The 19,498-nt window shown below is 43.3% G+C and overlaps 1 protein-coding gene across 1 annotated transcript in view; it reads left to right on the forward strand.

Annotated features, from left to right (window-relative positions):
• LOC311231823 (protein kinase C alpha type-like) overlaps nt 1-19,498 on the forward strand; it is a 316,426-nt gene that overhangs the window by 114,813 nt on the left and 182,115 nt on the right. The window contains 1 exon segment of the mRNA XM_084318445.1: nt 6,500-6,582. Within this exon segment, the coding sequence (XP_084174571.1) occupies nt 6,500-6,582 (83 nt within the window).

Raw genomic sequence — 19,498 nt, forward strand, 5'->3', positions numbered from 1 at the left:
TGTACAAACAAACAATAATACTACATATTAGGTACAGGCAAGCATATGGGGTTAGAGTTCTGCAGGGCTGTTGTGTTCGCATGTGTAGTTATTTCTTAACCATGGTTTGAAAGTGTGTTTGAATGATCTGTGTGTTTCAATATTGCGGATGTAATTTGGAATGGAGTTCCAGGCCTTGGCAGCTCTCACGGAGAGACGGCTGACTGGCTAAATGTACTTGTCCCAAATGGAACAGCCAAGTCACCCGGTACAACAGTTCTGGTGAACCTGCTGCTGGGGGTGAAAACATCGGACATTCCTTTCCACCCTGTTCCCACCCAGCATCTGTGGGGGAAGTCAAATTGTATGCCTTATTAATAATGACCTTCTAAAGTGGATTGAGAGACACACATTTTATGTTACAATCATTCAAAAATGCACTTTTACTCGGTTGTGGCGACAGTGGCTCAGGAGGTAGAGCGGCATTGTGTCGAAGTGTCCTTAAGCAGAGCGAGACACTTAACCCCTAATTGCTCCCGATGAGCAGGTTGACACCTTGCATTCACTCCGCTGTCTGTGTGCGAATGTGTGAGTGAACGGGTGAACGTGAGGAACAAAGATTGCAAAGGGTTGAAAGATGGCCGGTAAATCATGTTGTGTGAACACAGTTACTTTTCACAGAAAATCTCATGATATAATAATCAAATCAAATCAAATCAAATTTATTTATAGGGCCCGACAACACACGTTAATGTCCCCATGGGCCGTACAGGTCTTCTTTAAACAAGTCAAGAAGACAACATAACAATAAGTCAAGAACAGAACAAGAACACCATAGGGTCCAAACATTTTTTAGATGAATGCAAATAAATGAAAGAATGCAAGCACTCCCAGACATACCCCACGCGAAGGTAAGGAAAAACTCACTAAAACCTAACAATAGGGAAAAAAAGCTCCACAGGCAATGTGGAGGAGAGAAACCTTAGAAGGGCCGTTCAAGGGGGGATCTCCCTTCTTAGATGTCGGTGATAGTAGTGTTGCAGACGGACAGTTGGTAAGCATGCACTCATGTGTGTGGTGAAACACAGATGAGTGCATGCAATAGCAACTGTACATTTTGAAAAATTAAAGATAGAGCTAATAGCGATAGCAACTGAACATTTTGAAAGATTAAAGATAGAGTTGATAGCGGATCTATTTGAGGCACAGGGGCGGCGCAAGAGGGTCACGTCCTCCCCGTCTTAGTCACGGGACATTCAACACTCCGGTCGTTGCTCAGGGACAGCCGGAGACAGGGGGAAGGGGGGTGGCGCAGAGAGGGTCGCGAACTCCCCGACATCATCGCGGGACATCCGGCACTCCGGTCACCACTACGATAATAAACTTCAACCCTTCCTCTTCTCCCTTCCAGTCTACATTACATTTAAGTTCTTTAGCTATTTCTCAACACAATACAATAGCAGTGATCCTCCAAATATGGCATAGCAACCCCATAGCAACCATCTCCCTTCCAGGGCCCACGAGGGGGATTTTAGGCCCCGTACAACAAAACCTTAAATTATATTGAACGATTTCAATAAGATGTAGGACCGTCTTTTAATATACCAGTCAGGAGAACTCTGAACTCATGGAGTGATGGAGCATAAAAAGCCGAACCCTTGGGTGGCCTCTCTGTAATCAGTATAGAATGAGAGGGATGCCTCATGCATACAACTGAGGACTTAACGCTGTTATGAATCATTGAGTTTTATGACCTGTCGGGTTGCATGTGGGAGGTACTGTGAGTTAGGGGTTGCTGTCTAACAACAAGTGATATAGACTGAACAAGCTCATAGCTGGAGCTGGAAGTGGGGGAGGGTTGGCAGGTGGGGACCAGTCGGTATTGATTGCACACGGCGCCACCAATGTTTTTGTTGTTGTTGTTGTTTTCCTCACGGTGAAGGTTGCTACCGTACACGTGAAATTGGCTTGTATAAGTATAATATCTCAATAGAGGTTTTTAAGATGCGAAGCACCTCTATGACCGCCTTACGTCACTAACTCATTCATCAATCATTTAACACTTAAAGTGGAGATGAAGCAGTGAACAATGTGATCCTAGTTTGTTTGTTGTGTACCTTGTGTAAGACAGGGTTCTATAATCAAATGTGAAATCTATCTTATTTGTCTGAAAAATCAAATATAATATCCCTGTTTTCAACATGGGCGCCGCCATTTTGTTGCTGACGTCATGGCTGACGTCATGAGGCTGGTTTGGTGTATACACTGCTGGTTAGCTGCCTATAGTGAATGGGTCAGTCAGTAAATAAAATGTTGCCTACAAAACAACGGGACCGCGGTGGTTCTGTTTGTATTGCTCCTGGCTGTTCAAACTAATTTTACCGTGTGAAAGAGAGGAAAGTTGGTTAATTTCCACAAACTACCAGTGAAAAAAACAGTGTTGTTGGCACGTTGGCTCAGGCTGGCTGCACTCAGGCGGCGCGACCAGCCTGTTGGACAGGGAAGGAGGATCTGCAGCGAACACTTCATTGCCTCGGATTATGTTGTTGGGGTGGGATGTTTGTCCAGAAGACCACTAATCAGCTGAAGCCGGACGCGGTTCCCTCAGTCTTCGACAGACAGACCGGTCCAGGCAGTTCAGCGTCGCAGAGCATTCAGCCTGCTGGCTACACAGCTCCACTTCAACCAGCCGAGCGTCGGGAGCTCCAGCAGCTTGTCGATGTGCTAATAGCCTGGAGCCAGCTACCGTTAGCTTGCCGAGGCTATTAGCACACCGACAAGCTGTGTAGCCAGCTACCGTTAGCTTGCCGAGGCTATTAGCACACCGACAAGCTGTGTAGCCAGCAGGCTGAATGCTCCGCGACGCTGGTTGAAGTGGATCTAGGTAGCCAGCAGGCTGAATGCTCCGTGACGCTGAACTGCCTGGGCCGGTCTGTCTGTCGAAGACCGAGGGAACCGCGTCCGGCTTCAGCTGATTAGTGGTCTTCTGGACAAACATCCCACCCCAACAACATAATCCGAGGCAATGAAGTGTTCGCTGCAGATCCTCCTTCCCTGTCCAACAGGCTGGTCGCGCCGCTTGAGTGCAGCCAGCCTGAGCCAACGTGCCAACAACACTGTTTTTTTCACTGGTAGTTTGTGGAAATTAACCAACTTTCCTCTCTCTCACATGGTAAAATTAGTTTGAACAGCCAGGAGCAATACAAACAGAACCACCGCGGTCCCGTTGTTTTGTAGGCAACATTTTATTTACTGACTGACCCATTCACTATAGGCAGCTAACCAGCAGTGTATACACCAAACCAGCCTCATGACGTCAGCAACAAAATGGCCGCGCCCATGATGATAAATGCTTCAAAAATGCACATAACAAATCGTTTTTTTTTAGAAACTGCTTATTTTTATAACGTGATTTTTTCTGTGGCTTATCTAAATACTACTGTGATGCTATGAATATGTATTTATCGCTATGCTTCATCTCCACTTTAAAGGAACACGGCAACTTCTTGGGACATTAACTTACTTGCCATCTCCCCTGGAGTTAGACCAGCAGACACATACGCTTTTCTTCTCTGTGCACGCATTAGGCTTAGGGAACAGCCGCACCGTTAGCCTAGCTTAGCGTCATTCACTGGAAATAGGTGTGCCAGTGTAGCCTAGTTCCCAACAGTCACGAAATACACTCCAAATACAACTCCAAAACCTCCAAAACCTCCAAAACTCCAAAACTCCAAAACCTCCAAAACCACTCCAAATACAACTCCAAAACGGTCAATCACTCCATTCTGATTGACAAGCTAAAAGCAATTGGTTTTGATAGTCTATCAGTGAGCTGGATGCAATCCTACCTTGAGGGGAGGGAACAGATGGTGGAGGTAAACGGTACCCTATCCCCCCCCCTCACAGTGAGCTGTGGTGTTCCACAAGGAAGCATACTAGGACCGCTACTGTTCCTAATTTATGCAAATGACATGTCGTCAGCTTGTGACTGCAACTTGTTCCTGTTTGCGGACGACTCAGCCCTGCTGGTCTCTGACAAGAACAAGTTACAGGTTGAAAAAACCCTCAGCTCGGAACTAGGCAGAATCTGCATATGGCTCGCTGATAACAAACTATCATTACACATGGGCAAAACAGAGTCCATTCTCTTCGGTTCAAATAACAAACTCAGCAAGACCGACGGCTTCTCAGTTACAGTGGGTGACAATATTGTCACAAGGAAAGATGAAATTACCTACCTGGGGTCCATCCTAGAGGCTAATCTCTCCTGTGACAAAATGGCATCCAATGTAATAAAAAAAGTCAACCAACGAACTCGATTCTTGTACCGGATCTCCTCTCTGGTAAACAAGAACACCCTGAAGACTCTGGCAGGAGCACTCATTCAGGGGTACTACGACTATGCTTGCACCTCATGGTACCAAAGCACCTCAAAGGCGCTAAAAACAAAATTACAAACATCTCAAAACAAACTGGTCAGACTACTGCTTGACCTTACTCCTAGAACCCACCTCACCCCTGCCCACTTCGACAACCTAGGATGGCTTAGAGTAGACGACAGAGTACAACAACTTGCAATGGGCCTGGTCTACAAGATACACTACACGACCAAGGTACCCATGTACATGTCAAAATACTTCCCAAAGGTCAGTGAATACCACGATCACAACACCAGAGGGAGCTCCACAAATCATGTCAAACCCAGATTCGGCTCAAATAAGGGACTAAACACGTTTCGCAATTATGCCACATCAATGTGGAACGCCCTACCCAAAGCTGTAAAGGAATGTGGATCACTACCCACTTTCAAAACCTCTCTCAAGGGACACCTACGGGAGACTGCAATTCAACACTGGCCCCTGTAAATATCCTAACCCAATCATTCCAACCCCCTCCAATGTACAGTCATTTACCTAGTATGGTTTTGTCAATAGTTCAATGTACAATTGTGTTTGTTTGTACAGTGTCTCCTCCCCCCCCCCCCCTCAATGTACAGTGTTACTTGTTTATACAGTATGTGTTACTTGTTTATACAGTATGCCCCCCGCCCCCCCCCCCCCCCCCCAACCACCTCCAATGTAAATTACCCAGTATGGTTGTCAATATCCCAATGTACCCAACCCCCCCCACCCAACCTCCAATGTACAGTTTCTACGTCAAATGTATATACTCCCTTTTCTTGACTCCTTCTGTATCACAAACAGTACTGTATTTGCAAATCTGGTATGTCATAAATGTATAGATGTAGCAGTACTGACTATCTGTATGTCATGTATGTCATATATGTCTATATGAATTGAAAATGGGGGACCCTGATGGAAACAAGACAAACGTCTTTCTCAGGTCTGCATCCCCTTAACAATTGTATGTATTGAGCCGTACTGTATTGTACCCATTCTGCAATCTGTTAAATAAAGTTTTCATTCATTCATTCATTCATTCCTGTAAACATGTTGTGACCTGTGTATTTACCACGTGGAGAAAAGAAATTACATTTAAATATTCTAAGCAGATATATACTCTGCCGTTTTTTTCTAAAAACAGGTGATCACTGCGCCCAGGCAGCAGTGGTTCGGCAAAAAATGTTTACCGAGTATATATTTCTGGGTTCTGTCTGCTATGTGTGCATGTCCTTGTGCGTTAAAATATGATTGTGTGTGTGTTCATATTCAAGTGTATGTGTTACTACTATCCGTGTGTGTGTGTGTGTGTGTGTGTGTGTGTGTGTGTGTGTGTGTGTGTGTGTGTGTGTGTGTGTGTGTGTGTGTGTGTGTGTGTGTGTGTGTGTGTGTGTGTGTGTGTGTGTGTGTGTGTGTGTGTGTGTGTGTGTGTGTGTGCGCGCGCATTCTAATTAAGTCTGCAACTGAGTGAGGGGGAGGCGGTGGTGTCGGTAGCAGTGTGCTTTATAAGAGCAGTGGAGCCTGCAGGCTGGACCGGCCATCTGTAGCCGTGATGAGGAGACACCTCTCCTCTCCTCTCCTCTCCTCTCCTCTCCTCTCCTCTCCTCTCCTCTCCTCTCCTCTCCTCTCCTCTCCTCTCCTCTCCTCTCCTCTCCTCTCCTCTCCTCTCCTCTCCTCTCCTCTCTTCTCCTCTCCTCTCCTCTCTTCTCCTCCCCTCTCCTCTCCTCTCCTCTCCTCCTCTCGCCTCTCCTCTCCTCGCCTCTCCTCTCCTTCATCTCCTCGCCTCTCCTCTCCTCTTCTCCCCCCCCCCTCCTCTCCTCCTCTCCTCTCTTCTCTTCTCCTCCCCCCTCCTCTCCTCCTCCTCTCCCCTCCCCTTTTGGGGCCAATAATTATGTGAGATATTATTATACAGTGATTTCCTTTGGCATTAGAAGGATCTTAACATTGCATCACTATGCTTTTGTTTCTAACACATGTTCTTCTAACACATGCTCTCTCTCTCTCTCTCTCTCTCTCTCTCTCTCTCTCTCTCTCTCTCTCTCTCTCTCTCTCTCTCTCTCTCTCTCTCTCTCTCCCTCTCTCTCTCCCCTCTCCCCTCTCCCCTCTCTCTCCCTTCACAGTTTGCTGTTTCGTGGTGCACAAGAGGTGCCATGAGTTCGTCACCTTCTCCTGTCCCGGGGCGGACAAGGGGCCCGACACAGACGTAAGTAACCACTGCACCTTTACACTGCTGCTGCCTCTCAGCTTTCAGCCAGCAGTCACGGTGTAACAAAGCAGGGGATCCATGATCCTCTCGAGTCTTGGTGAGAAATTAATCTTTACATTACATTTCTCAACCCAATATCTGCGATGGGATCAACATGTAGAGCTGTGTCTCTTCTGATGTGTCGTTTCCCCTCCAAGTGACGCTCTGTAGGGCTGTTACTATGCTTGAGTACATTGTGATGAAACAAAGGAGAATATAAATAATAATTTTCTTTGCATCTTTGACGGTGAATAACACAAGTCATACATCTGTGGATAGGGCCACATCTCCTCTTTCCAATGGCAGAGTTCAATCTGTATTTAGTCATTTCCTTAGCGTGTTCCTCGCCCATTGGGGCACCCTAGAGCTTAACCCTTTCACTGCCACACCACAGAAGGTTAACCCTTTACAACCATCGGTAGTGTGATAGTAAAGGGTTAACCTTCTGCAGTGTGGCGGTGAAAGGGTTAACCTGCTGTTGTGTGGCAGTGAAATGGTTAACCTTCTGTGTATTGTCGCGGTGAAAGGGTTAACCGCTTGGTAGTGCGACAGTGATGGGGTTAACGGGTTAAAACAACACCACTAACTCTCATCCCCGTTCCGGCCAGGGGTGTAAAAAGTACCTGGAAATTATACTTAAGTGAAAGTATGGGTATAGTCTAAAAATCTGACTCAAGTAAAAGTCAGAGTATCTGGCTAAAAACACACTTGAGTAATAGTCAAAAAGTTTCTACTTTTAAATGTACTTAAAAGTACTAAAAAGTAAAAGTAAAAACTTTTTTTTCTGACTGTCTATTCTTCTGATAGCAGAAGATCCCCACTTTCTACTCTTGCACAAGGACCAATCAGCATGGGTATGGGCGGGTTCATTTTCCATTGATGGGGATTTGATTGGCTGTTTTTAAATAAAGTGCGGCCGCAGGATTCATAATGTTAACGTTAGTTCGGCCAGAGAAACAAATATACGAATTAAAATGGTTGGACCTGCGAGATTTGTACTTTGCACTTTGTATGTCTGCATTTTAAATGTAACGAGTAAAACGTATTTTTTTTTCCTCTGAATTGTAATTAAGTAAAAGTACAAGTATACAAACCTAATAATACTCGAGTAAAGTACAAATCCCCAAAAACAGTACTTAAGTATTGTAACAAAGTACAATTACTCAAGTACTTTACACCCCTGGTTACGGCTGTTACCAAACATGGTTGACCTTTTTGTTATCACTACCCAGAGGCCTGCCAACAGGTCTGAGGACAGACAAAGCTTGTGTTTGGCCATTGTCCATGTTGTTGGCGGTTTCTAGCCCAGAGTCAGATGGGAGATGTGTGGCAGACGGCCAAGTCTCACATACCTGTAGTCTGCTGCCTGCTGGGCAGAGCGAGCGACATTTGGGCATCGTTTGGATTTGAACGATTCCGGTTCCGATTTCGATTCTCCATTTCGATTCCTGTTCTAAACGATTCTCGCTTCCGATTCTTTGAGGTGCCGGTCAAAACAGGTCACAGCTTATTTCCCAGGGGATCATTTTTTTTTGTTTTGAAAAAACCTTTATTTTTTTCATACTATTCACATTGTCAGTTGACTTGATACAGTTTAATTTGGTTGCTGTACTGTAACTAGGGTATTAATTAACAAAGTAAATAATTTTTTTTGAGAATCGAAATGCAAACATGTTACTTCCGGTTCCGGAACCGGAAGTTAGGAACCGGTTCCTATTAGAACCGGTTCTCGGTGCCCAACCCTAGACATCATACCTGTAGCTGCAGCTGTTCAACGACACACAACATGGCCTATCCTTGTAATTTTTTATTGCATAATTAGAAAAGTATTCATAAAATATAGTAAATACATTTCTGCTTCTAGTTACATTTCTTCCTTTGATATTTATTTCACAACGTGTGCCCATTATTTGATCACGAATGAGAGGATCAGGGGGATGTGATCAGAAGCGTATTAAGATTATACTCAACAACTGCTTCTACTTACTGGCGGCTGAGTGGCGCAGTGGGCAAGGCGCTCGCCACTAACACAGGACATGCTGTTATCGAGCCCAGCTCTCGACGTTGCTACCGGCTTGTCCGGCCGTCATACTAACACAATTGGCAGTGTTAGAGGGTGGGAAAGCCGGTGTGTGGGGATTGGACGTTGTGGACAGCGACTCCTACAGGTCGGTTGGGTGACACCGGTGCGGCGGAAACAGGAAGTATCGGGGGCAGCGTGAGCCTCCCACGCGTTACTCCTCGCCACTGAGAGTTCTCATTTGCGGTGAAGTGAGAGGCATAGTCTAGCAACGTTCAAGACAGGGGAGGGAAGAATTGGATATACGAAATTGGGATGGGAGACAAAAATTGAAAATGGGGAGAAAAAGTGGATAAAAAAAAAGAATGCTTCTACTCCCATTACAAACAGTAGCCCAGTCCATCTGCTTTGTTTGGAGGGAAGTTCTCAGCCTCGAATCAAAATCAGAAAAGAAAGGAATTAATGAAGAAATAAATGCTGATACAAAGCATTTCCTCCAAATGACAGAGGCTATATAATGTAAATCCCTATGGCTGTTATCACAGTTGATTTAACAATGACAGTGCATTTAGAAACCCTTTAAACCCAGACCATTGTGTGAATCCCCCATCTCACACTGGGCCACCGGCAACCATAGCAACTCATCTGATCAAATGCCCCACGAAAGAGCTGATCAAATCAGCCCATCAGTAGAGGAGACAAACACCCTACTAACACCGAAAAGAGTATTAAATGGATAGTACAAATGCCATGCCATCTCTCAGAATATACCGGTAATCTTAACCGGCCAATGGCGTGGTAAAAGCTACAAACCGAAACACCATCTAATAGGCCTACACGTGCGGTTAACCTCAAAGTTATCAAGCTCCAGCCAAAGCAGATCTCCTCTCATGACACAGTAGTACAACAAATAAAATTAGCCCTCCTAAATGTCAGATCTCTGAATAGTAAAACCTTTTTAGTTAATGATCTGATTAAAGAAAATAACTTAGATTGCATCTGCTTAGTGGAGACATGGCTTAATAACAACACAGCTACATCAATAATGATAGAGACCTGTCCACCAGACTATAGCTTTCATCAACTGTCCAGAAAGAACCGAAGAGGAGGAGGGGTTGCAGCCATTTTCTCCTGAAAACTTTAGTTAGAACCACAGAACTAGGTGATTCAGATTCAGATTCGTTTATTAAGACATTTGTGTAAAAAAAACACATTGGTAATTGTTGCAGCAATACAGTTTATGCGTTTTTTCCTCTTTTTTTTTTTTCTCACAATAAACGACAAACACCAACACAGACACAGGACAAAAAACAGTGCAGTGGGGGATTAATCAATTAAATAAATATATATATAAAGTGTAGAGTGCAGAGTTCCAGTAAGGACTAGTGCAGTGCAGTCAGTGTCATTGTGCCAGTGTCACTTGGGGGCAGAGGGGGGAGGGGGGGGGGGGGGGCCTGAGGCATTGATCAGCCTGGCGGCTGAGGGGAAGAAGCTCAGTCTGTGACGAGCTTTCACAGCCTTTGGGATCCTCAGCCTTCTCCCAGAGGGGAGCAGGGTGAAGAGGCTGTGACCGGGGTGGGATGGGTCGGCCATGATCTTCCTTGCCCTCTTCAGCGCCCTGGAGTCGTGCAGGGACCTGAGGGAGGGCAGGGGACAGCCGATCACCCTCTCCGCGGAGCGAATCACCCGCTGCAGCTTGGCGAGATCTTTTGCCGCTGCAGCGGGGAACCAGGAGATGATGGAGTGGGTGAGGATGGACTCAATGATAAACCATAATAGTCAGAATATATCGGCCGTCTAGACACTCACAAATATGTATACAGGAGTTATCTGAACTGATCTCTCACTATGTGTTACCAGATACGATAATGTGATCCTAAACAGAGACCTGAACATTCATTTTAATAAAAAAGCAGACTCCAAAACTATAGAGCTTCAGTTCAGTTCAGTTCAGTTCAGTTATTTTTTATTTCGGGCTTTGGACATAACAACGGTCATTCCATAAATCGTCAACGTTTTACCAGCTGCTATTGCAGAATTGTCCAATTGTCCGAAAAAGGGATAGGGAGAAGCACTAGGCTTGTAGGGCCCTACCCCTGAAGACTTACCTTTCTTTTCTTTTTGTTTTTTCATTTACATACATACATAGTACATACATATAGACGGTACATGTTACAGTACACACATATAGTACACATTACAGTACACATTACAGTATAGTATACCTGCAGTATATAATAGTATATATAATAGTATATTGTAGCAGAGTAGCCTATTGGCACTGCCCCTTTAAGGCAGGCAGTCTAATTGCCATTATAGTACATAATATTGTATACAGCACATATATAATGTGATGTGAGATATATAGTACATGATATATACAATATAGTACCATAATATAATAGCATATACTGCAAATATAGTTCAATATAATATACAAATTAATTATAATATGATTATATAATGTAATATGATATAACGTACAATACAGTATCATACGTATTTTTTCCTTTTAATAAACCAGCATATAACAAATGCAATGGTAATACCCTAGACTTAGTGATAACAACTGGACTAAACATCAATAATATCTCAATAACTGAGTTACCTCTGACCATCCTGCCCTAGCCTTCCACCTTCCCCAACCTTAACCCCCCCCCCCCCCCCCCTCCTACCTGTTGTGATCTTTGTTACTGTGGGTTTTCTGTGTATCATGTGTTTTCCCTGTTTCCCTTGGTCTTATGTTCCTTTTGTTTCTTTGTTTTCTCTGTTTTCCCACCTAATGTCAGCGACTTCGGGTTCCTGAGAAGCGCTTAGAAATACAATGAGTTATTATTATTGTTATTATTATTATTATTGTTATTATTATTATTATTATTATTATTATTATTATTATTATTATTATTATTATTATTATTATTATTATTATTATTATTATTATTATTATTATTATTATTATTATTATCATACTCTTTGATGCTCAAATAACCTTTACAAAAAGTCATAGTTCAAAAGAGGCTCCTAAATGACAAAAGCTGAATCAAAGTTGATCTTATCAGACTATATGAACCACACAATCATGACAGCTATCTAAATGAAATGGTAGAAAATCTCAATGATGCACTGTCATCTGTATTCAATTCTGTCTGCGCACTAAAAACGAATACCGTACTTTTCGCACTATAAGCCGCACCTGACTATAAGCCGCAGCAGCTAAATTGAATGATGTGTACATATATAAGCCGCACTGGACTATAAACCGCATGTGTTTTAATGTTTAATTACCATAATGTAAGGAGTGGAGCCTGCGGCTTAATTTGACTCGACACGGGAAACCTCACCCGGCCCGGACACAGAAAGGATTGACAGATTGATTGCTCTTTCTCGATTCTGTGAGTGGTGGTGGTGCATGGCCGTTCTTATATTGAGCTTTAAGTTCCCACCTCTACAGAGAATGACTCCCACCTCTACAGAGAATGACTCCCATTGGGAAACAATACTGTCGGACAAATAACAAGAATTAACTCATTTACAAGTTGTATTAAGTTTAGCAAATAAGGGAACAGATAAATAACATTTCAATGCAGTAAAAAAAAGCAATATTACACGTTAACTTTATAAGGGATAGCTATCATGGGTTGTGTTTTGAACCCAACGTGCGGGCAAGGAGACACGGCAGGCAGAACTGAGCAAAACCCAATATGGGTATATTTAATAGAATAGTCTAAGTCCGGGCATGGGTTGGTACACAGAGGAGGTTCTCGTAATGTCCAGCATATATACACGGGGCATGGAAGTCAGACAGACGGGGTTATAGCAGGAGCAGTTATAATAATAATAATAACTTTATTTGTATAGCACTTTTCATACAGAAATTGCAGTTCAAAGTGCTTCACAACAGTAAAAAATACAGCCATAAGCGAGCATAAAAGATTAAATACAAAGAAATAGAGCGGTAGCAAGGTAAGGTAAATCACAGTTTTTCAGTAATACAAATAATAAAATAGAATAGATTAGATAGAGTAAAAAAGTGCGGTTTGATTAAGTTTAAAATAGGCTAAAAATAATTAAATAGAACGGACAGTAAAAAGTATGATAAAATTGTTCAATAAAAATATATAACAACAGAGCAGTGTATCGCTCTTAGTACTTTGAGTTTCTTTACAAAGTTCTAACATACAACAGAGCAGTGCATCGCTCTTAACACTTTGAGTTTCTTTACAAAGTACAGTTCTAAATTACCTTATAGAACAACAGAGCAGTGCGCCGTCGCTCACAACAACAGAGCATCGCTGGAAACGTTAATTATGAACCTGGGAGGACTAACCCCTTGGATCAGATCTGAGGTCACAAGTCTCGGGGTTATCATAGATTCAGAACTGAACTTCAATTATCATATTAACTCAATGGATGCCAACCACGTTTATATACGTGTTTGGCGGACAACCGTTGAACGCCAACCACGTATATATACACGTTATTTGATCGTTTTTCCTTTTTTTCGATTTTAATATCCTATTCAATGTCAGGGACGCGTATGTTGCCGGTAGAAGGCATACTGCGACGCCGAGGGTGCAGTACCGGCCAGATCCTCCCAGGTGGCGGTATTGAGCACCCTTTGAAACCTTGTATCTTGGCCTGTGCGGCGATCAAATGTCTCCGGGTCGCCTTTTTTTTCCGGCCAAGCTGAGCGGTTATAACGGTCGGAGTGAGAAGGATCAAATGCTCCCGATGCATGATGTGTTGTGGATTATATTGGCGACACGATGGACATCAATACTTGGAATCACGATCAGGTAATTGGAATATTCTTTTTGGGGTACATCCTAGTCAAGGTAAGGGCTATATGATATCAATCTTGCGTTGATCCAACCATGTCTTCATAGCGATCCGAACGTGTGTGTAACGTTACTCCACAACGTATGCCGTTGGTGACGATCAAAGCATCAAAAAACTACCCACCCCCTTTTCATGCATTCATGATGAAACATAATACCTATGATATAGATTCGATTTGAGAATAATAGTGGGTCCAGGCAAGAAACGGCAACGGTTATAGTATAATACACGCATAAGGCTATTCCTCAGCATTTCGGGAATTACCCCAGACCAATCTAAAACCATACTCATATTCACCACGATATAAAACGGGAATGTATGGATGACCTTTTTTTTCTTTTTCTCTATGTCAAATGGGCCATAGTATTGTATCCATAGCTATAATATAGAATATAGTTATAGCTCTACAAACAAGGTGACTCACTCCTATCTTTTAAAGCGTGGCAGTGCTACCACAGTGCCAATGCTAATAGCTGGCAGCCAATGAGTTAACAAAGTGACCAAAACATTGTTCTTTCATCTCAGAAACCTAGCAAAAGTACGACCATTTATTAATCAAAACGATGCTGAGAAGCTAATTCATGCATTAATTTCTAGCCGGTTAGACTACTGTAATGCACTTTTCACAGGTCTCCCTAAGAAAACCACAGAGAGGCTTCAGCTAATCCAAAACTCTGCAGCCCGACTGCTAACTAGAACCAAAAGGAGAGAGCACATTAGTCCAGTCTTAGCTGCTCTACATTGGCTTCCTGTAACATGTAGAATCGACTTTAAGGTCCCTCTCTTTACATACAAAGCTCTAAATGGACAGGGACCTAACAACATCGCCAACACTCCAATAAATTACAGGCCAGCAAGAACACTGCGATCATCAGCTGCTGGACTACTAGAGGCTCCCAGAAACGGTCAAAAGAGGATCGGTAATGCAGCCTTTATCAACTACGCCCCAAAACTATGGAACAAACACAGGGAAGCCAATTCGCTAAATATCAGGCATTTAAATTAAACATCAGGGATCTTGACACTAATGATATATTCTTATTCTGCCTACTTTTATGCAATTCCTGTTAAATTCATGTGCCAGTTCTATGCTTCTGTCATTTAGAACTGAACACCATTTAACTATTTTATTGCCCTTTTTTTACTCTGTCTAAAACTGAATCAAACTGTAAACAGAGAGGCCTATTGGGATGTTAGATCCTAATGTGAAAAGCTGTGATTTGCCTTACCTTGCTGCTACCTTTTATTTTTTTTATATATTTCGTATGCTCGTCAATGATGTTTTATTTCTGCACTTTATGCACATTTTATGCCTGTCTTTTTTTTTGCTGCTGTGAACCACTTTGAGCTGCAATTTCTGTATAAAAGGTGCTGTACAAATAAAGTTGTTATTATTACTACTATTATAATCCATTCGTGGCGTCCTCAGATCCTCTCTGCTACTATAGTGTCACTTGCTGTGTAGTTGCTCGGTGCTGAAGTGCCTGTTTGTCTGCCTGTCTGTGTGCTGCTCTCACGGCCGTGCGGCCTCACAGCACCACAGCTTGCCTGTTTGTCTGCCTGTCTGTGTGCTGCTCTCACGGCCGTGCGGCCTCACAGCACCACAGCTTGCCTGTCTGTCTGCCTGTTTGTGTGCTGCTCTCACAGCCGTGCGGCCTCACAGCACCACAGCTTGCCTGTTTGTCTGCCTGTCTGTGTGCTGCTCTCACGGCCGTGCGGCCTCACAGCACCACAGCTTGCCTGTCTGTCTGCCTGTCTGTGTGCTGCTCTCACAGCCGTGCGGCCTCACAGCACCACAGCTTGCCTGTCTGTCTGCCTGTCTGTGCGCTGCTCTCACGGCCGTGCGGCCTCACAGCACCACAGCTTGCCTGTCTGTCTGCCTGTCCGCGTGCTGCTCTCACGGCCGTGCGGCCTCACAGCACCACAGCTTGGCCCCGTAACTGGAGATATGTCAGTGTGTCATTCAAACTCCTCACTCAGCCCAGATCCTTTTAATAGAACTGCTCTGCCGATGACACAAGCTGTAACGCTGCAGAAAATAGAGCCTTGTGAAGAGCATCCCACCAACCAACAGAGCATCCCACCAATGGAACTCAATTCCTCAAACAATTAGAGTGTCCACATCATACCATTCATTCAAGTGCAGGGTTAGGGAATGGCTCATTGAACACCAGCACTGTCAACACTGAGGTGTCTGTGTGTGTATGTGTGTGTGTGTGTGTGTGTGTGTGTGTGTGTGTGTGTGTGTGTGTGTGTGTGTGTGTGTGTGTGTGTGTGTGTGTGTGTGTGTGTGTGTGTGTGTGTGTGTGTGTGTGTGTGTGTGTGTGTGTGTGTGTGTGTGTGTGTGTGTGTGTGTGTGTGTGTGTGTGTGTGTGTGTGTGTGTGTGTGTATGTGTGTGTGTGTGGATATGGTGCGTCTGTCTATGTCTGGGTCTCTTAATATGTCATGATGTCCTCTGTCCTTGTGTCCATGACAAGTTTTCTTTTCAATAAAAAACAGCATTTAAAAGTGAATTGTATCCTTTTAAATGCCCTTTTAACTCTTTGGACGCCACGCAGTTGAGCATTGTTTGTACTCACCACGCCGACGCTCTAAAATATAGGAATACGTGGCGGTGTTTGCAGGGCTATAACTATATTCTGCATCCATACATTCCCATTTTATACCGTGGTGAATATGAGTATAGTTTTAGAGTAATCCTGTCTAATCCCAGAAAATGACGCTATGCAGCAATATGTGCATTTCACTATAGACGTTGCCGTTTCTCGCCTGGACACTGGGTACTATTTCGAAATCACATCTATATTATCTGTATTATGTTTCATCATGAATGCATGAAAGGGTGGGGGGGCGGTAATTTGTTTATGCTTTGATCGTCACGAACAGCACACGTCGTGGAGTAACGTTACACACATATCTTGTGATCGAAGTGAAGTCATGGTTGGATCACAGCAGGATTGATACCATATAGGCCTTACCTTCACTAGGATGTACCCCAAAAAGAATATTCCAATTATCTGATTGCGAGTCCCAGTATTGGTGTCGATCGTGTCGCCAACATAATCCGCCACACATCATGCACCGGGAGCATGTAACGCTTCTCAATCCGATCGGGACAACCGCTTCACTTGCGCGACAAAGAAAAATCCAACCGGAGACTTCTGATCGACGCACAGGCCAAGATATAATGTTTCAAAGGGTGCTCGATACTGCCACCTGGGTGGATGCGGCCGGTATTGCACTTTGGCATTCTCAGGATGATTCCCCATGTTAACCCTGAGTCCGTGTGCCTGTAATGAATGGAAATATCGAATAAAAGAAATAACGATGAAAACCTGACTATACTCGCACATCAGACCAAAACAAAAATGTAAACAAAAGTACCAAGCCAGGCTTTTTTTGCCTAGAGGTGGTCGTTTGTTGGCATCACAGACTGCAGCTTCATGTCATGTGACTAGGTCCTGCCTCATCAGTCAGCTTCATGTCATGTGACTAGGTCCTGCCTCATCAGTCAGCTTCATGTCATGTGACTAGGTCCTGCCTCATCAGTCAGCTTCATGTCATGTGACTAGGTCCTGCCTCATCAGTCAGCTTCATGTCATGTGACTAGGTCCTGCCTCATCAGTCAGCTTCATGTCATGTGACTAGGTCCTGCCTCATCAGTCAGCTTCATGTCATGTGACTAGGTCCTGCCTCATCAGTCAGCTTCATGTCATGTGACTAGGTCCTGCCTCATCAGTCAGCTTCATGTCATGTGACTAGGTCCTGCCTCATCAGTCAGCTTCATGTCATGTGACTAGGTCCTGCCTCATCAGTCAGCTTCATGTCATGTGACTAGGTCCTGCCTCATCAGTCAGCTTCATGTCATGTGACTAGGTCCTGCCTCATCAGTCAGCTCCTCCCAGTATTATTTGGACAGGAGTGGACAGGCCAATCACTCTGGGGTCAAATTCGATCTCACTCGATTTGTAAGCACATTTGTTGTTAAACTCCTTCCATACTTAGACTAATGGATGATTACGAGTTGCATAATATAATAAACGAACAGTCTAACAACAATGGAACTAATCAGTCTACATACATGCAGTCTTCAGACCCCGCTGAGAGTGAGTCTGAACCCTGAGCCTGCTGTAGTAAACTAACGTCAAGAGCTTTTTAATTGACATACTGTAAAATTCCACATTTTCCATCTCTTGTTGAATCAATATGTTATGCTGCTGAAATGCTGCTTTAGGGGCAGTACAATACTTAACCCTTTCACTACCACACATATATTTTTTTAATTATAAATATATATATATATATATATATATATATATATATATATATATATATATATATATATATATATATATATATATATATATATATATATATATATATATATATAAAAAAGGCTAGTTTAATCATTCCATTTGGGCTGTGGGGGGTGCTTAATGTCTGAAGGAGTCGACTGAAGGCCTCTTGTCCTCTTTGAAAGCATGCAATTGGTCCACTGATGGATACATCTTGATATTTGTCTAGTGTGTTCATTAGATGGGTGAAATCCTCTTTCAGTGCCTCTGTGCCTGTTTTCTTAGGCAGTTAGCCTCTGGTATGCGTGCCATTAGCGTTAGCCACGCTTCTAGGCCTCTTTGCTTTTAGAAATAAGATTTTTTTTTTGCATTCGACTAAGAGGTTGGCAGTCGACTACGCCTCCTTTCGATCGATTAGTCGACTATTCGACTAATCGAGGTCAGCCCTAGTGTTTACCTTGTGATGTAGCAGGATTTGCGAGGTGTGAGTGTATATTTGTTTATGTATGGGTCCCCATTAGTCTACACCCATGGGTGAAATACTATTCTTCCTGGGGTCCTAACACACAACCTACAACATTACAGTACATTACATTACAGTAACAAAAAAACAATAAGAAACACCTTAGCCTAAGCACATTCTCAACATCTTCAAAATCTCACAAACAAAAACACACAAAGGCTCCAACCATGTGTGTCTGTCTGTGTGTGTGTGTGTGTGTGTGTGTGTGTGTGTGTGCGTGTGTGTGTGTGTGTGTGTGTGTGTGTGTGTGTGTGTGTGTGTGTGTGTGTGTGCGTGTGTGTGTGTGTACCAGGAAACAAACAAGGACTTATTTAAATAGTTTTTATTGGTTTAAGGTTCAACAACATTATATACATACAAACATACATACAATACATGACTACATATAACCACACAATACCTAAAATAAATGCAAAATAAAGTAGACAAAAAGAGAAAAAGGAAAATAATAATAAAAGAAAATTGCATCGTTCTTATACAGGTTGTCACTTGCCATACAGAAATTGCCTCGCCGTCTTATGTCTAAGCATCCTCAGCCGGGAATTTTAGATTAAAATAGTCTAAAAATGGCTGCCAAACTTGGAAAAAATTCTGGGTAGAGCCTCTGGTGGACTATTTAAGTCTCTCAAGTTTTAGGTGTGCCATCACATCTTTGACCCAGCGTCGATGTGATGGAGGAATGGCTGACTTCCAATTAAGCAAGATAAGGCGTCTAGCCAACAAAGAGGAGAAGGCCACAGCATCTGATTGAGCGACAGATACCCTAATTTCATTATTTGGAAATCCCAGTACCATTGTAACTGGGCCGTGATCTGAGATAACAATACTCTCACAACCGCTTGACTTGAGACATGGGAGGAGCCTTTTGCTGAGTAGAAGATAATCAATCCTGCTATAGGACTGATGTGCTGCTGAGAAGAAGCTATTGTCTGGACCCTGGGTGTTTGTACCTCCATGCGTCAATCACTCCGTATGCCTGTAGAAAAGCATTAATAGTCTCTGCTGATTTACTCAATGTTCCAGGTGTTGTTCTGGATCTGTCCAGCAGGGGATATAGGACTGTATTTAGATCTCCCCCCAAAACCAAATGATGACTATTCAAGTTTGGAAGCAGAGAAAACAAATCACGAAAAAATTTAGCATTGTCACACACATGCATTGTCAAACACATGCCAGCACCACCGGTATATTAAACA

This window comes from Notolepis coatsorum, assembly GCF_963971535.1.
Source record: "Notolepis coatsorum genome assembly, chromosome: 7".
NCBI classification, from domain to species: Eukaryota; Metazoa; Chordata; class Actinopteri; order Aulopiformes; family Paralepididae; genus Notolepis; species Notolepis coatsorum.